This window comes from Lepisma saccharinum, chromosome 2, assembly GCF_977018435.1.
Source record: "Lepisma saccharinum chromosome 2, izLepSacc3.1, whole genome shotgun sequence".
In the NCBI taxonomy this organism is placed as follows: Eukaryota; Metazoa; Arthropoda; class Insecta; order Zygentoma; family Lepismatidae; genus Lepisma; species Lepisma saccharinum.
In genome coordinates this window covers 55,660,381-55,686,694 of record NC_139230.1, presented here as the reverse complement: position 1 = coordinate 55,686,694, position 26,314 = coordinate 55,660,381, and the positions used below count along the sequence as shown (strand labels likewise).

At 34.8% G+C, this 26,314-nt stretch overlaps 1 protein-coding gene across 1 annotated transcript in view; it reads right to left on the bottom strand.

The window, feature by feature from the left end:
• Nucleotides 1-2,360: 2,360 nt before the first annotated feature.
• LOC145984044 (solute carrier family 25 member 3-like) overlaps nt 2,361-26,314 on the bottom strand; it is a 38,127-nt gene continuing 14,173 nt past the window's right edge. The window contains exons 3-8 of the mRNA XM_083117384.1: nt 19,738-19,904; nt 18,526-18,600; nt 16,361-16,522; nt 14,302-14,480; nt 6,131-6,318; nt 2,361-2,813 (exon numbers count right to left, since the gene is read on the bottom strand). Coding sequence (XP_082973510.1) covers nt 2,650-2,813; nt 6,131-6,318; nt 14,302-14,480; nt 16,361-16,522; nt 18,526-18,600; nt 19,738-19,904 — 935 coding nt within the window. The 3' untranslated portion in view covers nt 2,361-2,649. The remainder of the gene's footprint in view (nt 2,814-6,130; nt 6,319-14,301; nt 14,481-16,360; nt 16,523-18,525; nt 18,601-19,737; nt 19,905-26,314) is intronic.

Here is a 26,314-nt window from a genome sequence, read left to right as displayed (position 1 = left end):
GTAATACGAAATTATAAAAACTTCTGGAGAGTTGTTTTTAAAAATGTGTCCGAGAAAGAGTGGCGTGCCAACGATTTTCGGCAGGGAGAGGGGTTACGCATACTATTTTTGGTGATCAGTCCTCATTTTGCCATATTTTCCTGTTTTTGACATTCTTGACCTCTAAAATGTGCCTTCATGGTACGGTACAATATGCACGGGGAACTTAGAAATTTGAGGCACGAAAGAGAATATAACACAGACTGCATTAATAACCCTATATATACACAAATGTATAGTACGTATACATACATATACATAAATATACACACACCTAAGACTGCATATATACATATACGTGAGTCCCTTCGGTGACTGAGGGCACCGGGTTCTTGACTTGCGATATTGCCACGGAAGTTACCAGGTTCATATCCTGAACTGGGTAAGAGTATTTGTGTTTGTCCCTTGATCAGATTTCATATGATCATGAAGTCTTATCGCCGCAATTAGCCCAAGTAGGCAGAAAAGCAACGTAAAATGTGATACGTGAAAGCACATAATATATGCACATATATATTATATGTATGTGTGTGTGTGTCTTACCCATTTGTAACAACATTCTTCTTCTTTAACAGGAAACCCAAAATACTTGATATTCGTTCCTTTCGTCTTTTTGTAATGATTGCTACAGCCGTAAATAGCACAGTTAGGCATATTTTCTTTCGCAATGCACTTAGATTCTTCTCACTAGAAGTGAAACTAAGACAACAAAAAAAGAAACACTCAGTTCAATGGTCTACAGAAAAGAACAAAACCGGAAACTCCACTTGTCACCCTCTGAAAAGCACCCCGTCTCCTGTCTGTGGCCACTATGTTGACATCAGAGCTCTGACGTAATGGCTGAGAGCCATGCGCGTGCATCCACCTGTTTGTCATTTCACCATGGGACAAGAATCTTAATGAATGTCTACATTTCATATGGATTGGATTACCAATGTTCACATATGAAGAAAATTTGTGCATTACAGAAATTCAGAGTTGGTTAACACCCTGAGTTCTGAGTTATCATAATGTTAGGCTGTTATTTGACATTGACATTGTTCACACTTAAATTCTGACAATCCCTTCCTAGAAATAACCAAGGACAAGCCAAGTGAACAGTATTCCACACAAGAACAGCTGTAATACACAACACATTGAAAGGGGTAAAGAAATATTTTTGTCAAGACAGTATAAAAATGTGCTTCCTAGTACATTGTAATAATATTAGTGTATATATATATATATTAGGGATGTGACAAAGCTGAAAATTTACCGATGCCGATGTACTCACCGATAATTTTTGGAACCGATACCGATGCCGATATTTAACCGATTCCGATACATAAGATTATTAAACAGAAGTGGGATGTTTTTTTCAGCATGACAAAAATAAATTTTCTATGTACATCTCTATTGCATATCATATGTATATACATATATATTCTCAAGAGATGCGAATGTACATTTGCATCTACAAAATGTTATGTGAACCTTTAAGAAGAACATGGATTCTCAAGAGATTAAACATTAGTACACAAGCAGTTCTTTGAAATGCAAAATGAATTCCTGTTCTGCCAGATTCAACTTCAGAAACACAAGATTTGGAAGAACTTCAGGAAGTAACCTACTTCTTCTCTTATCTCAAATCTGTTCAGCAACACTGAACACTGATGCAGCAGGTATGCCCAAGTATTTTCTCAGGACTTGCTTCAGGTTTGAATATTCATTTTTGAATTTCCAATACAACAGCAGATCCTGGTTCAGCAATGTACGGTTTTATTTCCGATTTATAGTTAGGTTGATCCTCTGAATGAGTTTGCAATAATTTTATTACAAAAACTCTAGAATAATGACGAATCATAACCAAATTTTCAATAAATCTTACAAAACTAGAATATAAAACTTATTAGAAGGTAAAAACTCAAGTATAATCTGTTCCGGTTTAAATATCGGATTTTTGCCGATTCCGATACCGATGCCGATGTGTCAATTTCGGCCGATTTTCATACATCTGTAATCGGCTTCGGCACATCCCTAATATATATTTAAGTCTGGTCTTTACCTAAAACACAAAATGCTAAGTGGAAGAAAATTTATTTCTCTTTAAAAATATTTACAGTGGAACCCTGATTCTACATTTTCCACATTACACATTCATTTTTGATGGTCTCAACATAGCAAAATGTTAAATTTTCCTAGATTTTACATTTTTCCACATTTTAAGTTTTCCCTGGAAAATGTAAAATCGAGGTTCCACTGTATATACTGTTGTTAACTGGAAGTAAGTAGGAAGTTGGTATCATATTTAAAGATTTGCACATGAAAAAAATCAATAAGAAAACATTTTCTGGAATAATTTATTTCATCTGTTGCATGTACATGTAAGCACAAACAACAAATAAAATGAACTAATAAATATCAAGATATTACAGACTTTGTAACTGAGGTGTATCCTCAAATGCATCAAATACTGTACAAAGTTAAGTCTGCGATACCTGAATAACAGCACTGCACAGCACCTAAATTGATTCGCTAACAATTACAAGAAATTTCACATGTCTCTATTTCTGACCCGATTAAAAGAACATTTCATTAGAATTTATTGTGTGAAGTGTGTTTTAAAGTGCCTCACTCTTGTTTTGCAGCTAACTTCTTCTTCAGTGATTCTGGCATTTCTGGTGGTGGTGGCCTTGGAAGACGCAGATACACCTTAACTGCATCATATATGAACCACTGGGCAGCTGTCAAGGTACCTATCATAATAATCCTAGCCACTAAGCCCTTCCATAAACCTGATGAGGAAAAGAATCACGTTAGAAAATCCATTCAGCATACATAATCACACACAAATTAATAATGCACATGTAAAGGGTGTCCCAACAAGAACGTCACATTTGAATTGCTCCATTGGCTTGTTTTTGTTTGAGGATGGAAATGCCAGGACAGTGAATGAAGAACATTACCACAATATGATTACAAAATGGTTGTGATGTTATTTGAATGGTGTGGATATTGAACCCTTGTGGTTCAAGCAGGATGATGCTACCTGCCACACCTCCCACGAGACTATTGCCTTGCTGCATGGCAAATTTCTGGTATGAGTCCCTACACACAACAGCGACCAGAACTGGCCAACGAGGTCATGTGACCTGACACCCTGCACTTCTTCCTTTGGAGGTACGTGAAATAGCAGGTTTATAAAAAAAATCCACGAACCTTAACAGAACTCAAGGAGGAAATTCGACATGGCATTGGCCAAACCAAGGAGCAAGTCTGTGTATGACATATTGTTTTTCATACTTAACTGGCAACATGTACCCTTTGCAATTTCATGAAAATGTAAGAATTTTTTCACGTTCCGGCTCATATGCATATATATCCATGATTCCTCACCTGTTACAATCTTATATAAGTCTTTTGAAGCACCACGATTGTATTTATTGAGCATTTGTTTGCACCAATTGACGCGAGCGTCTTTTTGAGTTTGTCATATTGTGTGGGATCCAACGAGAACGTACCTTTCTCACAGCTAAATGATCATGTAATATTTTATATATGCTGGTGGAACTAATGCCTATGGTTGCCTCAATCTCACAGTATGTCACATGACGATATTGCAGTATTAGGTTTTGCACAGCATCAATGTTTTCTTGAACAACAACTGATTTTGAACGACCTTCGAGAATCTCGTCGGTGAGCGAATGGCAGCCACGATTAAATTCGTTATACCAGCGTTTCACAGTGGCAAAGGATGGGGCTTCATCGCCAAATGTGGAAGTAAGTTGATCGATGCACTCGTCTTGATAATCCACGTCAAAAATCTTAAAAAATCATCGCACGGAAATGTTCACGAGTTAATTCCATTTTATTGTTGTCGCGCAATCTCCAAGGCAACATAAACAACACAAATGAAGCTATTGACAAAACATTTGAAGTATGTTATGGTCAATAATGACAGACGATTCCGTGCAAACATCAAATCGCGCCTAACTTCAATCAGTGTTGCCAAGGCTCAAAATATAAATAGTGACCCTCTTACTAATGAAAGTTAAAGGAAAAAGAAGAAAATTGAAACTAAAAATAAAAGGCATTAAGCATGATCCTGTAGCCATCAAAATATGCCAAAGTGAATGAAAAATGTATGTAGCACTAATATATTCCTACAACCATGCAAAGTTTTGTTGAAAATAGGACAATAATTCTTGGGGGGAAAAAAAGAGCAGCAGTGTTGCCAGGTTACGGGGAAAAATCTGGAAAATTGCCTCTAGTGTCTACCCTATGGATGCTGGATGGACCAAATTTGTAGGGTAGCATGACAAAAGACAACTCTTTCAGGACATGTAATGCTCGTCCCCCATTATTTAAAACAAATTATGCAAAGTTTTCTAAAGAGGAAATTTCCATAATTGTTGCACATTGTCAGTGTTCTTTTGTTCTCATTATTGCATGTAAAAGTGAAATATATCAGCAAGAAGTGGTGGTTGAAGAGTTATAGCTAGAGGCACATATTTTTGGTAAATAAAAAAGCAAAATTTCGGTATAAAAACTGAGTCAATTTCGGGTTCAAAAGCGGTAAATAAAATAAAATATCGGTGTTATAGCGGTGAAAAATTGGATGAAAAGTGGTATATAAAAAGACATTTTGGTTTTAAAATTGTGAATATAATCCTAAATTTGATTTAAAAACTACACTTATTCCACAGAATTAACATTTCACTTCTAATAGCCCATTTATGTAGTTATCCGAGTATTAAGTTTATTTCTGTGTAAAGGAGGCAATTTTTGTTTCTCCAATATTAACAGCAGAATTAATCAATTTTCCGGGAATTGCATAACTCTCAGGATAATTCAGACCTCAGAAGGTGCCGCGTCTGTGAATAAACCCTAAATTTCGTGTTTAAGAGTTGTTTAAGAGTTAATTTCGCTTTTTGCAGTTCATTTCGCATTATTTCGTGACAAAACATGGTCACAAAATGCATCTCAAATCTTTCAAAAACATGAAAAATTAACACTACAATGTGTTTTTTTCAAATTTAGTTTTTTCGTCAAAAACGAAATATGCATGTCCCTAGTTATAGCCCATTTTATAAGATGTATCCCATAATACTCAAACAGCAAAAACAGACATTTTCAATATGCACTTGTCAATAACAGTAACAATGCATATAGTATTTTGTAATTCGAGTATGTCATGTGACATAAATGAACAAAACAGACAGAACTGAATTATCATTTGTAGTTTTAAAGAGTAAAATAACCCATGGTGCAACAGTCCGAGAGGGTCAGGGTCTACCTACCGACTGCCGGCCTCACTCCCACATGATTCTACTCACTCTCAACTGAAGTGGGAGCTCATCCAACCAGTTATGGGGTGATGTGTGGTCAGCATGAGGAATCCCCAGTCGTTATTGTAGATTTCCATGACCGGGTTATGCTACTCATTCCTACCTTCCCAATTTCCTCACGATGGTGGGCGACCACCAGGCTGAAATCTCAGGAGAAAAGTTGTTACACTTCCCCCCGGAGACTAACCTGCACACATCCTGTAGCCGGAGCCCAAAGCATGCTGCCTTAGAAAGCACGGCCATGGTTCAGGACAGTTTTAAATATATAAAGCATTAATTTCTGCCACGGGGAGATGATTTCAATTGAAACTAGCCATTCGCTAAAGGTTAAACAGGGAACATGGAGAATAACTCTGAGAATAACCATAGCTGGTCAGCATCAATCACTAAAGCTAATATTGTTAAGGCTGAAGAATGAGTCAATTGTATTTATAAGCAGGAATGTTGATCCAAATTGTAGAATATATTTGACCAAGTCTCTTGCTTTGATCTGGTGAATATGGAAGGAAGAGAATACATTTCAAGATTGGAAGAAATACATCTATTTAAGTTATCAGTCAGAGAGAGAGAGAGAGAGAGAGAGAGAACAGTGTTAATGTATTTGTTAAGATATTAGGCAACTAAAGCAATGCCTCAAATATTTTGAATAATTGATTTTAAGAAATTATGAACTGGTTGAATTGTAATGTTTAGGAAGTCATCTGCAGAAACCCATGAATTTTCTACCTTATAGTAATATGCAACTTTTTGAAATTTACACGTACCTGCAAATCCAAGTTTCTTTGCTGCATCAATAGCAGTTGATCCTCTATCTTGATTGAGTTTTGATACAACAGTATCTGCTGGATGTGATACAACAGCACAGAAGACACCAGCAATATAACCTGCAGCAAATGTTACTATGAGCTGCTCACCCTTTGTACACTGATCTCGAGGCTTGGGTACAACATGTCTGAAATGAACAAGAACATTTAAGCATATATTAAAAGAAGCCTATTTTTAATATGGGGAATTTAAGCTATATGAATTACGCAAACAAGCACAGTAATGCTCAGCAGTTATGTTCTTCACTTTCTTCATTGCTAATACATACACACCAAGAAACCCCATGCATAGGCTGGGATTTGAACCTGGGACCCCTGGATTAATAGTATAAAACACACATCTGACATGCTTAACTCAATCCTGATTTCAGTCTGACAAGTTACAAACACTGAATTTTGTTTGGTTGGTTTTAGGTATTTGTAGATACAGTGGAATACTGATTTCATGTTCTTCGATTTTACATTACCCCACATTATACAAGCAACATGTAATTTTTTCTCTCCAGATTTTCCATTTTCCCACTTTTCAAGTTATATCACTTTGATCTCTTGTTTGAAGAAATGTGAAATGGAGGTTACCCATTCAAGTACAGACCAGACCCAATGCTGCTTGACTTTGGTGATTGAACGAGAACCAGGAGTCTCAGTTGTCTAGTCGGTAGGGCATCGGATTACCAGGCAGGAGACTGGGGTTTGATTTACAAGGTGGGTGATCTAAGTTTGGAAATTTTCCAGCCTTGTCCCTGCATAAAGTGGCTCTGGGGTTCAACCAGCCTCAAATAAATTGGTACCTGGGAGCAACTGAGGGTAAAGGTGATCGGAGCATGGTGCACATCACATCACCTCCAAAAAAATGTGAGAGATTGAGAATGCATGGAGCCCTACCCCACGTGCCCCTGAATGTGCCTTCATGGTACAGTGCAATATGCATGGGATGGGAACTTTACTGCATAATTGGAATTGCCATGTGAACGGTGTTACGAAGATAACATGCATAAGATTAAAAATTCAAAAATACTAGAAGAAAGAACATGGGCTGAAATGATGTGCTGTCATCTTATTTGACTAGGCTAGATAACTTCACTCAACTTGTGCTCTGTTTTTTCACACATATTTATCATGCATTCTCACAGTATGGTGCTTATGCTAATGTTACATAAACAAGAGGGAGGAAGGTGGTATGCAGTGCACATTTTAAACATGGGTATCTGTTACAGAAAATGTCACTCCAGCTTCCAGCAGTTACAGCTAAATCAATTTACATGATCTAATACAAGATTTGCACAAAGTACCTGTCAGCATATCCAAGAAAAAAGTAAAAGTTCATTCAGTGTCAATCCATTGTAAGGTTCAAATGGAGAGATTGTCCATAGTTTTCACTAACTCTTCAGGACTCAAAATTGTTAGGACCGGAGTTAAAAATTGGTATTTTGATCACATCTGTTGCTTTTCTATAGTCTTAAAATTGCATGCTGTTAAAATATCAAAGTTCTTCTCTATTTCTTTGGCTTCATGCCAATATATTTGCAGTCCAGTAAGAAAAGAATTACAAGAAGAGGCAGGAAGGTGTTCTTCATTCAAGATGCACTGCATCATTGGTTAACAGATGCAGATATGTTCAATTAAGGAAGTGCTGCTAATTTTCATTATTGTGCAACAAAAGAAAAAGGAAAAATTTCCGTACAATTATTGATTGCATTTCTGGATCTGGTATGTAGAAAATGAAATTCTGTTAATAAAAATTTCAACTATAATGGATACATACACAACTATGAATTTTATTCAATATGAGATTGTAACACTTTTTGAAGCTTCAATTTTTTTATGAGTGTTCATCAGGAATTAATGCAACTGTTTGACATTGTTCAATTGCATTCTCTGTATTGTAAACATGTTTTTCGCTGGTAATAATAATAATAATAATAATAATAAAAAGGTTTTCACATAAAAGTACTTTCAATGTTTTATGTGTGCTGTATTATAAATCGAACTTTTGTTCAAAGGTAATGAAAAAGGAAATAATTTGATTTAGTCTTGGAAAAAGGTCACTCCCAAACCGAAAAATTGATTTTACCATATATGCATAGGCTTATACCGTGCGTCCATTTCGATCTGCAGCCGAGAGATCGGGAGAAGGGTGGCGGACGGCACTGACGGAGATGCCGACATTTGCGGCCTGAAATGCCCGCTTATTTTTATGGACATATGCAGACATTTATATAAATATTGCAAAACGATCACTAACCTGTGTTATAAGAGTATGGTTTTAATTTTAGTAGCTTAGTGGCTGTATGTGCTGATGATTTTGACACGCCCATCTCCTGTGAAACACGGCGTAGAGGTTTGTTCGGAGAACGTTCTAACGCTGCACCAATATCATCGAGTTTTGCTTCGGTTAGAATCCGTCGTTTTTGCTTAGGTGTTTTAAAATTTAACGATACAGTTTCTCGTAATTTAAGGACAAGATGTCTAACCGTATCTCTGTGTGGAGTTGAAACGCATGGGAATTTCTGTACAAATTACCTACACACGTCTCGACACGAGTTTGTTTTCACGTAGGTACGTGTCATACATAAAAAAATCTTTGTTCTAACGTGAATCTTGCGGCTGGCATTCCAATCGTCTCACTGACACGTCACACATACACACTACAATAACACAAACAAGTAACTGCAAGTAACCAAGAATAACACTCTTGCGCACAGTACGAAATTAACACGCTCTTGGTTTACATTGCTCGCCACTATATTTACAACTCTGTCTTCATCTAGTCGCGAAGGAACAAAAAACTCGAGCTCGGAGATTTCGGATTGCAAGGAAGCTCACGAACACTATTGACTTTTAACAGTTTCTTCTACAGCGTAATCTTGATACAGTGTTGCACATTCAAAACCTCCAAACGATCCCCATCGGCACAAAACTCTTTCAAGGATATAAACTTAAGCAGGACGTTACTGGTCAAAACTATGATTAAAATGTTTTATTATCTGTGGCTCTTAACATCGTTTCTAAAGCGTATTTTTTTGTGTATATAAGAGCAGAACTTGGATGAATTACAGAAGAACTTTTGCATGTTATAACACAGGTTAGTGATCGTTTTGCAATATTTATATAAATGTCTGCATATGTCTATAAAAATAAGCGGGCATTACAGGCCGCAAATGTCGGCATCTCCGTCAGCGCCGCCCGCCACGCTTCTCCTGATCTCTTGGCTGCAGATCGAAATGAACGCACGGTATGTAGTTTATTGTTATAACATACAAAATTACAAATAAATACAAAATTAGAAACTTGCAAGTAGGAATAGCATAATTATAGCATTATTCATAATTATCATGTCTTGTCAGACAAAATAAATCTGAGCTGGAGTTTCTCCTTCATTTTACAGATGTTATTAAGATCTTTAAGACACTTGATTCCCCGTTCTGTACACTGATTTTTTTCCCAGTCTCAATGGTTCTTGATTCCAAACTTTTTCACACAATTTAATGCTTTTTCATGAACCCGCAAGCTGTTACATAGCTTCTGATAATCATCTGCATTGTAGATTTGGTTAGTAAATCAATGGTCAGCCCATCTGTAAGAGATAAATCTACAAATTTTGCGGAGTGTCTCTTCTCTCTGGTAGAAGAATAAATGTCAAAAGAGCTAGTATTGCTCAGGAATTCCATCTTGCATTACTTAACTTAGGTATTTTCTGAAACTTCACTTCAGGAAATCCTCCAGTATCTTCAAAAAAGCGGAAAACCAGAGTTAAATGAAATAGAAATATCATATCATGCCATCCTGCTGTTTCAGTAAACTCTTCTTTACCATTCTCGAAATTAATCTGGAGCTGCTTGTAGTTCTGTACAAGTTCTGGGATAAATGGATATTCGATACTGGGCAATGTGTTGTTTTCTCCGAGTTCATCATCCATTATTATACAAAACACTCAACACTCATTGGTTGACAACCAATGAATTGTGGTTCTTCCCGTTTCTTTTGAGCAAACAGTCTTTGTAACTGAATTACAATACCATTCTTTCTTCCAGTGTTCACATTTGTAGTGTCTGCAACAATCATCTTTATACTCTTCCATAAATTGTATTCATCGAGAACAGCTGTTATTCCTTTAACAACAGTATCAGCTTTTCCGTCTGGTAGATCTAGTGCTTCTAGCTTACCTTCTCTTCATTCATTCTTCAACAATACATTTACTATCAAAATAAAATGACCAGTTTTCTACGTGTAGTGTTTTCTTCTTCAAGTTTAAGAGCTTCTTTAATGGTGGACCAGTACATACCACATTGTGAAGGTGTCTCAATGTCGATCACATCTTGAGATAATTGTCAGCAAATGGTTGCTGCTTTGCTGGTTGATAACTTTGAAGATGTTACTAATTTGGTTGCAGATTTGGTTTTGTTATATTTCTTCCTTGTAGACTGTTCATTTGAATTTTCAGACTCTTCATATTTACTCTCAGTCTCTTGATGTTTCAAAAGTTGACGTAGTAGTTGTTGCTGTTGAAGTAGGCTGCAAGGACATTTTTCTTGTTTTGGAACTCGCAGTCTTCCCAGACCAACATGTCCTTTGCTTTCGATCTAAAGACAATATAACCTTCTGTCCTCACTGCACAGCCATTCACCATTTTCTTTGTGATGTCAAAACCTTCATTCAATTGATTATTTTCTCCTCGTTTTACACATTCATTGTAGATATTCAGCACCTTATTCAGTATTGCTACTATGACTTGAATTGATAAGATTGAGAAATTGAATTTCTTGTGCCATAACTTGTTACTTCTTTCCGCGATTTCCTTTACATGTTCTTTCCTTCCTTTCATGGATGCTCCAAGGAACAGATATGACCAACAATTTGGATTTGAGTGGTATCCTGCTGTAGTTTTGCAGGGATTGCCCCTCCAGTGGAAAAATTCTTCTTTTCCTGTCATTCTTGAAATCGTACCAGATTCTTTGTCCAGATCTAGTTTTTTTTTCAGTGGTAGAAGCACTTTTCTCATAAGACATTATGATCATAAATGATACTTGGCGATTGGAATTATTGCAGAATAGTTTTCTTCTACAAAATAATGGCTAAGCGCACAATTATACACAACACAACACACCACACTGCGATGTCACAAAATGACACTACACAGCTTCAGTTTTCTAAGTTCCTTTGTTCCCCAACGCACACACAAACAATGTTTGCTGAAGATAGTGTGCATAACAGTGCTCTTTCCCTCCCATTTCAAGTCACAGTCACATCTACTACTGGGCTGCCTTATGTTGTCTTCTTCCTTCTCCTCTTTATTCTTATGTTGTCTTCTTCCTTCTCCTCTGTATTCTCAGATGTCCTGCTATGCCTACCGGCATCTTCCAATACTACATTAAGACCAATCTGACTTGTCTGTCAGCAAGAGGGCATTATTAATTGGAACAAAGATCTTTCAGAAAAACAATTACCGCTACTCAATCTGGAAGCTTATATACCTAAAACAATGATTGTTCCAGAAAGTTCAAGAGACTTCTACTAGTTCTAGAAAGTTTCATAAAGTTCTAGAAGACTCCAGAAAGTTCTATAACATCCAGAATGTTCTAGAAAGTTCCAGAAGATTCAATAAAGTTCTAGAAGGCTCCAGAAAGTCATAGTGCTACTACTTGCAAAATGCATATACTACGTATTTAAGATTTTCGAAATTTCATGCTGGGGGTGACTTTTTTACAAAACTAAACAGAATCATTAACTTTTAACAAAAGTTTAATTATGACACAGGAAATCAATTATTCTACTAAAAAGTAAAAAAGTCATAACCCTAGTGTTCACCCAGAAGTTATAGGTACTGTACACTTTTCTCTCCAGACCATAGTGACTTACTTTAGTTAAAAACACTTGGCCAATTTCAGGTCTTTCACAGTGCCTTGAGTGCATTTGACTAGTGTGCAAGTTTCTTTTCTTAACTAAGGATTGAAAAAATACTAATAATTGAATCAGTCACATTCGGTTTTGTGGGCCAAAAGTAAGAAAACTAGGCTTTTCAAGGTGAAAATAGGACATTATATATCGCAAGTAAGCTTGCTGGTGGCTATGAACTTTGTGAGGATAACTTTGGGTCTCTTGGCCAAGCCTTACATGCCCTTAAAATATATCCACTAAATGCATTCATTAAGTGTTTATTATCAACCAGATTCTCAAAAGTGAATAGGAAAAAAAGAAAGGACTATCCATTGGTGGTTTCGAAAATAATTAATTTAGATTTTATGGCATTTGTATCTGTATCCGCATAGCTCAGTAGTTAGGTCAGTCTGCCTCACCTTTTACACACAGCTCCATTATGGAATATCAATTTCTGGGAAATATGCATGTAGAAAAGGTGCATGTTCCAATTAATAAGGAACCTTATGGCTGTGTGCACCAACACTGATTATTTCAAAGTTTAGATGAACGAGTCCAATTTTAATTCACTCTAAATGAACTTAGTTTAATAATTTGAATTGCCAATGAAAAAAATGTTCACAAGTTTCCATTCAACTGATCCAAGATTAATTTGTAAAGCTATACATGATTGGTTTACTTGCCAACCCTGTTAACTAAAACAAGTTACAACCGCACAAGGTTGCATGGTGCAATTCAAGTCGCAACACGAAAGAGAAAAGTAATTTCGGCAGGAAACTCATATGATTTTGAAACCATGTTGACAAGTACAAGGATGTAATAGTGTAAAAAAAACTGATGGCACAACAGAAAAGTAGAATGAGAAAGCATGGGACTTCAATGCCCAAACTGGCATGAAAAAGACTGAAGTAAAACAAAATCAAAATATGTTAAAAAATATGAAGAAAGTGTAAGAAAATTGCTGGCAGAAGAAGAAATTGAAATGTACAAAACAGGAGGTGTCATGCATGTTTTCCTTTCTTTTGGTGCTTTGTGCTTACATATATTAAACACACGTATGAAGGCTACAAACGAGTGTGCTCACATATTCAAGAATTTCTAACCACTTATTTTTTTTTAAACTAGTGCAGTAAGTTATGTTTACAGAGTTAGGGGGTAGAAAGTATTCCAAAACATTACATTTTTGCCCCACAGAATCAAATAAATTTTTAGGCACTTTTTGCACAATTCATGAATTCTCACCACTGTACAGCCAACACCTCTTAGCATTTGCACATCCTCGATATCACTTTCTGCTATTTTTCTATTAAAAAACAACCGTCTGTAGTCAATGCTCAGTAGCGAAAACCAGGTTTAGACACCAAATGGTGGCAAATGGCCGATCCGAAGATTAACTCATTTCAATGTTCCTAGATTGCAATCAAGTGTTGAACCGTCTTCATGCAATTGAATTTTCCTATAATCCTTTTTTGATCTTAGTTGGAGCACACAACCATTAATTTATTAACTACATGTTTGGAATGATCTTTGAGTAAAAGCAACTGTGTACTCAGAAATATATTTCACAAAACCAGAGCACATTAATTATAATTTATATATTTTTAAAAGTAGCATAAATGCACCCTCAACGACAGACTACTTACATTTATCAGTAAAATGATTGACAATTTTACCAATATGCTGATACACAGATGTGTTTACATTTCCAGTTACCAATAGAGTACCAATTAATCTGTCTCATTCCCACTATAAAGAGAATGAATGCAGTCCATTTAGATTAATTTGTAAGTCATAAATCAACTTTGAATGTTCATATTTTATTTATTCATCTTTATAAATATTTTAGGCAACTGAACTATTGAAAGTATGCATGCACATATAACTTCCCACTTGCAATAGTGAAATGATAATTCTTTCCTGAAGCACTGCAGTTCTTTTACTAATCTTCCTAAGATTATTTGGCTATTTTTCTTACTTTATGCCACTTGTGGCTAATGACTATGAATGATTGGATGAAACTGGATGAACTTTCATAAAGGAACTGGCCAGGTACCTTTCAGTGGCCAGATCAAGAGCTGACTACAACAGTCTCAGCCACCCATGTGGCTTTTTAAGGTTAGAAGATACTTAAAAAGCATGATTCAAACAAAAATAGTTGCTTCAAATGCAATTCTTCAAGTGAAACTAATTCATGCAGGTTCTGATCTCCAAATTTCATAAAAAACACTACTTACTTGTAGATCAATTCAACAGTTCTCTCAAAGCAAGCAAACTTCATCATTGTGTAAGGAATTTGCCTCATCCACAAGGGTACCAGACCTTTGTAAAATCCAAACATCCCTTCTTGGTTGTAGATGATTGGTGCAGCCTGACGCAATGTTGATGCAAATCCAGGTTGAGTCTGAATTCTCACCTATAGCAGAACAATGAAAAAATAAACATGTGAATTTTCAATCTCTATCAGTGATTTCTATCTTTTCAAACACTTCACAATTTACTAAACCTAATTGCATCATTTTGATGTAAAAAACATCACTCAAATATCCAGCACATATTTTCTGGGAATTGTATAGCAGAAACCAAACTTAAGTGTACAGTCTTTAAGCAATACACTCATATGGATATGCTGGGAATGTAAGATGCTAAGACCACATTATGGACATGAAACAGGAAAAATAAAATAAAAAGGTTTTGCTCTTGTACAGCCACAATATATCATTCTATTAGTCAGATGTGAATATTATGAGTTCAGCAGAAGTGAGGTTGTGTCAGGGAGGTCTCAGTGGCTTTTATGGTTTTAGTTTAGGACTGTCCAGCCTTCGGCTACTTTCAAACACACTGACTTATTGCCATCTGCAGTACACAACACTACATTGGTGCCATTAACAGCAGCTATGTGCAACAACGCTTCTGTTCTGGTACTGTATGGATGATGGCATATGTACACGTTGCTAGATGAGGATGTTCAAATGAGGAAGGTTCAGACATGAAAAAATAAATTAAGCAATTAACAATGCTCAAGTCATTTTTAATTCTTTGTGGGTAATGGAGGAAATTTATTGAACTGTTGATTCTAGAATGATAAACTTGTTATTTGGGTTAACAAAACAAAATTAGATGCTCAGGCAACTAATCTCATGGTTGGAGGATGAAGGGATTCTGTGAGAACATTCTTATTCTTAAAATATAAAAAAATGCAATAACATTTTTGCAACTATCTGTGTCAGAGTAAAGATACACACTTAAAGAATGAAGACAAGAAATCTAACAGGACTATGGATAGAAATCACTCCTGCCCTTCAAGTAAGATAGCAAACAAAAACATTCATAATGCACATTCATTGTAGCAAATCGAGAATACAGGAAGTATCTTCAATTGCTTTCAAATTCGGAATACTCACTAATTTTGGCCTCATAATCATGAATCTGCAGTTAAAATTTGGCGCTCATGTCAAATTTTATATCATAAATAGTAATGTCATAATAACTGTGTAAAGTTGCACCATTAATTTTGAATTACCCTGTATACAAAGTTAAATTAAAAGTTTGAGTATTAAATTTTAACCAAGAACTATTTACTCTGATAATTCTGGCTTTTGTGGATATATGGTTTTTAGCATAAGATTCCTGTAATTCTAAATGGCATAAAAAATTCATTTCAATGGTGCAACCCTCTGCTGTAAACTAAACAATTTACTCTCAGAATAAATAGAATATACTTATGCATCACAATTTTAAAGGTAATTTTCCTGAATGTAGTTAGATGAACTTTGAATGTTTCAATAAATGCAAGAATAGAATTAACAATCCAGAAAGGCCAGGAAATTCAACAAAAAATGAAGATGGAAGTTTCAAAAACTTGTAGCACAGAATTTTACAAGCAGAGGTAAGTACTATAGATATTCATTGATATTAGAATTAAGTGGAAGCATTAGAAAAAGAGGGCCAGTCCTTGGCAATATAGAACAGCCTCAGTTCTAAACTTAAGGATACAGAACATTGAAAGAGCACTGCCAATATAATCAGAGCACAAAGGTTTTAATATCTAAGTAAAACAGGATTATGGACTAAACATGAAAAAAGAAAAAGTTTATGACTATTCTTAGAAACAACATTATCTGGCAATGGATTCAGTTATGAGAGCCTCATGAGGCCTTAATTATTATTTGTTTCCATGATACACTGCAAGAGCATGTGGCAAGTATTTAAGTGATTTCCAATATGCAATAAATCAGTGAATATCTTAAAATAAATATTAGTTATTTGTTGTTACAAATTCAAAAACCCTTATACCTTGATAGCTTCCATTGGGCTAAGAGCAATATCGGCAAAGAATTCAGCTGAAGCAGAAGCAGCTAAGTACAGTGAGGTTCTCCACAAGTATGTATTTTCCTCCCCTAGGATGCCAGAGTAGAACACCTTGAACACTTCATACAAGCCAAATTTGCAGAGACCCTGCAAAAAGAAAGAAAATGAAACAGTTTTCATAATATAAATCTTAAAAAATTATCATGGAAAAGGTTCCTACAGACAATGTCCATACTTCAGTCCTTCCAATCAGAGAACAATGTTCCATCGAACCTCTGAAGTCACTGTATTAGATTTGGTTTCTAAACATGTTGCAGAAAGAATCCAAACAAACTTGAAAGGAATACACCTTTACTGAAACCAACTTAAATGAACATTTTTTTTCAAAATATAATATTTTTATGGTATTCATGGCAAAATGTAAATGCACTTGCACAAATAAAGATTACTTAATGTTTGTTTATTCCAAAAAATTAGAAATAGTGTTATGTTAAACTAAGTTCCAAAAGTCAGTTCTGTTGGCCATGTGACTTTTCATCATTCCTTCGTTTGCAGCAATTTTATTAGCAAGCAGCCTTCAATTTTTCCAGGAATAGACTTTTCATGCAACAGACTTTCCAAGAGAAAGACAGACATCTTGCGAAGATAACAGTCTCCTCTAAAATCAACTTACAATCATTTTGGAAATAGATGGCAAAGATTTGAATAAGTACACTGCTTATACCCAGTCCACAAGCAGGTTAAAGGCAAGGGCAGAAGCGTTGCTTGCATGTCGCCAACTAGGCCATCTGTTGGTAGCACACACACAGTGAGTGAATGCTTCTTAACAGATTGAAGGGGCCTCTGCTTGTCATTTTGGTGTGAAACTCCCACGTCATCTGTCACTTGATGCCTGTTGCTAGTCACTTCAGCCAACCTCTGAGTAATAACTATCCGCATGTTTTGACATCAAAAACTGCCAAGGTTTGGCAAAACTTTCTTGAAGTCTACTTTATGTTGATGTGCTAATCAGAACTGTACATGCAGTTTAAAGTAGAATACCAACCATTCAATGTGTGTGTGTGTGTGTGTGTGTGTGTGAATCAAACATGAGTCATCCTCTAACCCAAGACTTATACTAGCAACAAATCACCAATTGCTATAGTGAAAGGATATCTTCACTCCTTCAGTTGTCTAAATTGAACAGTTAACCTTTATTGAACTTATTAATGGGTGGGAGGAAAAAATGGTCATTCAACCCCTTACCCCTGCCAATTGGAGAAGGTTGTGAAACCACCACTGATTTTCTTATTGAATACATACTCATTCTCTTTTAGTATTACATTACTTTCCTGTTGTGAGGATTATTTTCTATGCATATGATCAAAAAGTGATTAGGAGAAACATTAAATTTAAAAAAAAAGTATCTTTGCTATTCAAAACCGTGGGATTTTTGCAAACAGAAAAGAAAACCAGACTAAAAATTTATTTATTCACATGGGTTAGATATCAAATTAAAAACAATATTTTCTGCTAAATACATACAATAGTACACAATTATCAGTTAAACTGTTGTATACAGAGGACTTGCAATGAAACAGCTCAAGTTTTTCACTTCTGTGAAATTTGAATATATTTGATGATTTTGAGAGCCATGGTGGCCCCACTTGGCTGGGCATCTGACTGCAATGTGGAAGACCTAACTGGGTTCAATTCCCAGGGTGGAATATCTCAGGTGTGAACTTTTCCTACAATGTCCCTGCATACAGCTGCTCTGGGACTCATCCAGACCCTAATCCATGGATATTTGGGGGCAACTCGGGGGGTAAAGGTGGCTGAAGCATTATGCTTAACATATTACTTCTCCAGTGGCCAAGATCAAGAATATGTGGAGCCCTTCCTCCACAACCCCTATGTGCCTTCATGGAATGGCAATGCAATACTGTTTTATGTATATAATCATTTTGTTTGTGTGATTCTTTTATCCATATATTCCAAAAGTATGCAAATATATTATTGGAAATGAAAAACTAAAAGAATTCCCTGTCAGTGGACAATATGTATAATATGCCTGTATTCTTCTGAAACAGCAAAATTATACTTATAACACAGGATTGATAACCAATATTGCAGTACACTTGCTCAGCACACATTATATTAAGCAAACAAACCTGCATTGAGTATCCAAAAAAGGTTGGTGCCCATCCTTTTCCAAGACCTCTCATGCCATCCTCCTTGATAGTAACCTGCAATAAACAAAAGAAAATATTATTAGAAAAGACAACACACATTATAGTGTATGCAGTCACGTGTTCCAAGCCAGCCAGTTGTAGTAGCTCTGAACAACTTAACCCTAGCTTACCAGTGTCGTACGAGAAACTAACTTACCTGAGGGGAGGGAGGACTCAAAGGAAAACACTTTCTTTAATCACTAAAATTCAAGAAAGAATTTTGTTGTTGAATTACTTTTTGCTTTCTTGTTCATAGAAGTTTAGTTATACATTAATTACAATGATTACAAAAATTAACATTAATAAAAAATAATAACCAATTATTGGACGAGCATCACATTCATTTTAACATTCGCTAAAACTCACAAAAACCTTAATACTTTTTATTAATGCTTTTTTGTTTATAGATGGGCAATTGTTTATTAATTATAATAATTACAAAAAATACAATCATCAAAAAATTGTACCCTCTCATTAGCATGAGTGTCTCAAACAACATGCTTTTAAAGATGGTGCCTGATACGCCTAAGTGCATTTTGCTTCCTATTTACATTACATTTACCTTTTTTATGAACAAAACTAATACAGGATATTCAGAACACCCTAGGGAACAACGTAATTTATTTTCAATTTTTTAAAAAAAAACATTCAGTTGAAAAATTAAAAAAAACAGAGGTGGTGGGCCTTGGGTATGCCAGGGTTAAAGTAAATCTGATTCTAACCTGGGAAGATTAATAGTTGACTAAAATAATAACAATTCAGTTGTAAAATATAGTCAATAGTATGTATTTAGGAAGTAAAAAATTCCACAATAAATGCAATGCGGCAGAATTTCTCTAGAGAAATTTGTTGCATCTAATACTAAATATTCTACACTGCCCTTATGAACCTAACCTTTCAGATATGGAATTTCATTTTTTTAAAAAAAGGAAAAAGCATTGCAAAAGAGAGATCAGCAACTACAGAGAAACAAAAACTATCTTGCATTTCACACAACTTCTCTCATGAATCTGTTAATTAGTTTTATTTTATTTTATTAAATATGTGGACACAGGCTTGTAACTGGAGATTAAAATTTATATTTACCACAAAACAAGAACAAAATTGAACTTAAATATATATGTAAAAAAGACAAGAAATCAAACAACTTACTCTGAAACCATTAACAATGGACTTGTACTTCTGTGGGTCAACCTGGATTCTGCATTTTACTAAATCCAGAGGAACAATTGCAGTGTGTGTTATACCACAAGACAGAATGCCTCCAAGCCCACACAAGGCAAAGTATTTCATGGATCCACATTCACAGCTGTCGCCCTCTGAAAGAAATACATACATGGTGTATTATCTTATGTAAGCACATTGTCTCTATATTTGCAAATTAATGTAACACTTACTTCATGCACTTTGTTCGTTTTAATGTATTGGACTTTACATGGTCAGGTAATATATGTAGTACTTTATTACACAAAACTTTATACATTTGCATACAATTAAAAAGTAATTTTGAAGCTAGTGTACATTCACACAAATGTTGGCTGAACCTATTAATGTCATACCAATCCATACTTATTTTGGATGTAGTTAACAGTTGTCCAATGCTTTCTTGCACCTGATAAATACCAATTGCATGGAGGAGTCAATGAAGGACTGCAATATTTATATTTTTGCCTTCAGTATGCAAGATCATTGGAGCAGTAATTTCTCTATGTAACATACAGTAGACAGAACAGATTAATCAGTCTTTATAGTTATCAGTAGGCCACATACTTATGGCAAGGTGGATTGATTTAAATCAGGTTGATTTAAATAAATAATTTATAGAAAAATGTTCATGAAAATTTTGGTACATATCAGATTCACTTTTGGTGAAAGTACATTAATCTCAATCATTTAATGGTGTTTATTAGGTTCTATGAAAAACAAAATATATATATATACTGATGGGATGAAGCTCATATGAAAGGAAATGTAATATGTAAACTGTTAACATACTTAAATGTATCTTAAATCTTTAAATTCAATAATTGTCATAGGCAAAAATAGCAAACATTTTGTGAAGAAAAATATACAAAATACTAATCGCTAAACCGTAAATAGTGTCATCATTAAACTAAATAAACATGGCAGCATAAATTTTGCAAACAATCATTTAAAAAATTACCAAAATTCAGCTACAAAGACTATAAAAAATATTAAGTCACAATTATAGAGCACATCCAGAATTTTTTTTTCCAGTGGAAGAAAAGTTAGTGAAATTATTGGAGTTTCAACACACTCAACAAACACTTCAATAGTAGGTTCATATGTACAGTAAGTATCTGAAACAGAAAAATGTATATTTACATGTATTGTTTATCTGCTTTAATCAAACTGTTTTACAGGGCCGTTTAGTAGAAAAAGCCTTTCTATAAAAAAAAATCTCTAAGTATGCTGCCAAAAAGCATACAAGCAATTTTAAGTGTATTTTTTAAAAAATATATAAAACATTTATATAAATATAAAAAATCAGATTTAAAATAAAAATCATCAAAAATGATTCTTTTAAATAAAAAACATGATTTCTATCCACACTGATTTATGGTGAATAAAAGATCAAGATTTTGATACAAAACAGCATATTTCGAGATCAAAAGCAGTATATAAAAATGGCATTTCAGTGTAAAAATAGTGAATATAATCCTAAATTTGAAATAAAAACTATACTTATTACACAAATAATCATTTCTTTTATAACAGCACATTTATGTAGTAATTACGAGTTTTGAATTTATCCCTTTTTTGCATCGCAAATATTTACCGTAGAATTAATCAAGTTCCCAAAATTTACATAACTCTCAGGATAATTCAGACTTCAAAAAGTGTTGTGTTGGTAAATCAAATAAATTTTGTGTTTAAGAGTTTATTTCACATTTTGCATCATTTCATGACAAAATATGGTAGGAAAATGTGCCCTATACCTTTGCCCTGATGGGACATCATGGGGACAACACGCTCTGAGGACGTTACTCACCAAGGATGAGATTTCCATGTGTCATAGTTTGGCCGCCATGTTGGAAGTTTGGAATAATCGATTTGAAATTTGTAATTTACCGCAAAATTCCAACTTTGCGATTTTTTGGAGGCAAACCCCTGCACATGGGTACAGGGAATGTTGGGTGTGGAAGGTATGACAACATGTCCACAGCAAACTAAAAATTTTTGGTTGCTTCACCGTTCGCATGCCGCTATCGGTTTGAAGCAACATGTGCAGAGCAATTTTGGGCCACCTAAATTGCATAATGCAGTAGTTCTTTTTTCCGCAGAACACTGACATGGGGAAATGGGGTTGTGTTGAGACTATGCACCAAGGTTAGACCTATTTACCGATGCAATGATACATTTCTATACGTTCATTCTATGGTGCCAATTTTGAAATGAAAAATCAATTGAAGTGAGGTAGGTTTTCTTCTTTATTTATGAAGAAATTGATACTTTGAGATTTTTTGCAGGAAAACAACTAGACACTTCCTTGACTACTAGGTCTGCATGATTTGGAGTTTGACCCCTTCACACAGAAATTTTCATTGGTTGCTCCAGTGTCCACCATGGGGCACTCAGGTCGTTTTCATGCAGCAAATGCATGTTCAATGTGGTGACATCACTATGTGCATTGCGAGCCTATGTTGGGAACCAATGGTGCACAAAGGGCACCATTTTGATGAGTCGTAGCATGTAGTGTGGTGTGTGTGTGTCAGGGTGGCTACAAACTAGCAGAAATGAAATTCCCGGACTTCTCCAGGTTTTCCAGGACAAAATTTACATTTTCCCTGACAATTACAAACTAAACTAAATCAATGTTTTTGCAAATGAAAATAATAAACTTATACAGATCCAGGTATGGATTTGACTTAATTTCCCTATTCTCTATGATTTGAATTCAAACTGAAAAATAGTGAATTCGGAAAATTATTACAATTCACAAGATAGGGAAGGATTATGGAATTTTATCATAGGCAGTAAGTAAAATAAAATACTTGATTATTTTTAAGTTATGACTAAATGAGTTAGAGTGAAGAGTGATTAAGAAATACATTTTGTAATTAATCAGTCTCCTTATCCATTCTTGGTATTATATGTTGATATTTCCACTGAGGTTTGGAACCCTCTGCTTGCAAGAACCATGAGTGCGGACTACAACTCACAGAAGGCCAATCGAATGTGCACAAGCCCATACAGCTGAGTACACGGTGGGCCCTTTGCATCAATTCAGGTGAGAGATCCTTGGACCACTCCCTGTACAGCCCTGGCCTTGCTTGTACTGACTTTCATCTCTTTGTTCAACTGAAGAGGTTTTTGGCAGGACAAGGATTTGAGAGCTGTCAGACACATATGCCATGAACATACAAAATTTAGTGCCATGCTAAGACAAATGCCAGAACAATGATGGTGATTATGCCAAAAATTAGGTTAGGACTTACTCTTACTAATGCAATAAATTACTACTGACATTCTTGTTTTATTTATGCCTAATCAGTCAGGACCTTGATTTTTTTTCCAAATTGGTGTATTTTTATTTCTTATTTTTTACTATTTGGTGTTATTTTTCCCAAAATTCACATTTTCATTTTAGAGCATTTTCTTGCAAATACCTGAAATTATACCTTCTGGATTGTTCTCTTCCATCCTCAAAAATAGTTATCATTAACAATTCATAACAAGAAACTAGGGTAACTACAAATATCACCTATGCATTAACATATTTGCTAATTACTGGTTTAAAAATTACTATCTTTTAAAAATATTGTCATTGCCAATTCAAAGTGCCACAAAACTAACATTAACTATTCTAAGGAGTATGAAAGGGAAATCCCTACAAGAATTATTGAAGCCATTTACCTACCCACTGTATCCCCTTTAGAATTGTGTTGATCTTTTTTTAATAGACAGATTTCAATGTTTTATGTAATATAAAATTGGTTCCAGCATGCGGAAAAAACAAATAACTGATATTTGATCCCAAAGCATAACCTGCGTAAGTAAAAACTTGTCTCTCAGAGTACTTTTGCCCTTCTTATTACAGGGTGGCCAATCTAGGACCATGATAAAATTCAAGTATAATTCCCAGTTTTCAAGGCAAACTTTCCAAAAATTCAAGGGTATACAAGCATATGTATACATCAACGTATTACAAATTTCACTATCAACACATCTGCACACACAAATTTATTAACAATATAAAGGATCTGTGTGATCCCAATGTATCAAAAATTTTTATTAAATTCAATTAAATGGTATATATATTTAAAATATTTAATTTAAGGTACGGAGTTTACATTTGCAATTCCACATATTCAGACTAAATACATCTTCAAACACAAGTGACTGATGTTACAAGATATACTAATCTACGAAAATTTGTTAATTGTACATTAACTTTAAACTCAAATTTGTCTATTCAACTTTATATCTTATCTTGCTAAAATCTTTCATCTGTGAGATAGACTGTTCTGGAAAAGACACTAACAAAGTAAACGGATTGAGAGAATTCAGTTTTATTTTCCCCGTAGCTTTCTTTTCCTTCCTCGATAAAAATAAAACCTATACTGTGAAAAACTTGCCTCAGAGCATTTATAAATTTAATGGGACTTGGATTAATAATAGTTGCAATTTTTCACGTCTACGGTGAAAAATTCACGTAGAATTTCCTGACCCAATAATTAACGCAGAATTCCTGGTGAGTAGCAACCTTTGTATTAGTAAAAACTGTATGTACAATAAAATAGCGAAAGAACATGTTGGAAATTGCTCTCAGCTCCAAATCTACAGACATGAAAATGTAACTGCTGTTGTGGAATGTCATGTTGGGTGGTATATTCACATCTGCAAAGCCATTGGGCTATTTTGCTTCATGGTAACGCAATAAGGTTCAAGATGTACTACACAATACCACATCTCCAAGAGCTAAACACAAAGGGAGACGTTCAAACATGTAAATATTTCACTTTCTTGAGGGGGTACAGAGGGTGAAGGGTACCTTACTATTTTGTACTAGTTATCCACAAAGGTGGAGTAAGGGAAAACAATGTTAATTAGCAGAAAAACAGCCTTACTTCAGATACACTGAAAACATGCCATTGGCTTTATGAAAGTCTGACTCAATACCTCAACCCCGAACCTGTTAATTCTTTAATAGAGTTAGGTGAAAATTGTCTGTTATGGAATCATTGAAAAACCTTTAAATTCCTATAATTATCTTTTGACAGACAAGCAAAAAACGTAACGTACAAGGTTGTTTCACAGGATAATGTTAAATTGAAGAAATTGAGTTAGATGACGGATATGTACAGATATATAGTGGAGTACCGAGAATGGAAAGAGCTACAGGAGGGGTGGCACTTCTGATCCACGAAGAAAAGAAAAACAATATAATAGATTGGGAATTCATAAGTGAGAGAATAATGATTGTTAACATTAAAGAAGAAGAAGAAAATATAGCAATGATAATAGTTTACGGTCCAAATGAAGATGATACAGTAGAGAATAAAAACATGTTCTATGATTCACTACAGAAAATCATAGATGATAGAAAGGAAGAAGTATTGATAGTAGGAGATCTAAATGGAAGAGTAGGAAACAATACGGAAGAATGGAGACAGGTAATAGGACAACATGGAGAAGAGACATTAAATGATAATGGTACACGAATATTAGAATTATGTGTAACAAATGACATGGTAGTGGTAAATACTAAATTCCCACATAAAGAAATCCATAAATACACTAGGGAAGAACCAACAAGAAGGGAAAAATCTATAATTGACTATTTCATAGTAGAGAGAAATACGATGAGAAAGATAAGAGATGCCAGAGTCAAAAGAGGGGCGGAAATTGGGAGTGACCATAAACTATTAATAATGGAAAGAGTAGTACAAAGAAGTAGAGTACTAAAAACTAAAGGAAAAAGAAGACAGGAAAAACAAAATAAAATAAGAATAAAGGCGTATAAATTAAAAGATACAAAAGTTAAAGAAAAATATCAGCAACTAATAGAAGCAAAGATACAAGAGAAACATGAAAAGGAAGAAAGAGATGTAGATAAATTGTGGGATGAATTTAAGAAGATTTTGATACAGTCTGCAGAGGAAAGCTGTGGGACAACATACATTAGAAACAAAATGAAAAGAACGGCATGGTGGACAGATGAGCTGAAAGAAGAAGTCACGCACAAGAAAATACTGTGGAAAAAGTACCTATCAATTAATGATTTAGAAAACTTCGAAGAGTATAGGAGGCAAAGGGATATAGTCAAAAAGAAAGTGTTAGAGGCTAAAAAGAACTCATGGAGAAAATGTGGGGAAAGTATGGAAGAGAACAGCCGAGAAAATCAAAAACTATTCTACAAAGTTTTAAAGACTATGAGAAAAGATAAAGAAAGCCCATTAAAATACATAAAAGGAAAAGATGGTAAACTAAGAACAAAACCAGAAGAAATCATGCAAAGATGGAAGGAATACTTCGAAGAATTGCTGAAGGATGAAACACAAACTAAAAGGCGGAGGTTCAAACAGGAAACGAAAGAACAGAAGATACAGAAATGGAGGATGAAGAAGAGGAAATAAATGATATCAAAGTAGAAGAATTAAAAGCAGCATTAAAGAAAATGAAGTTAGGTAAGGCTAGTGGACATGATGGTTTAACACCAGAAATGCTTAAATACATGGGAAATGCTGGAGAGCAACTGTTTTTG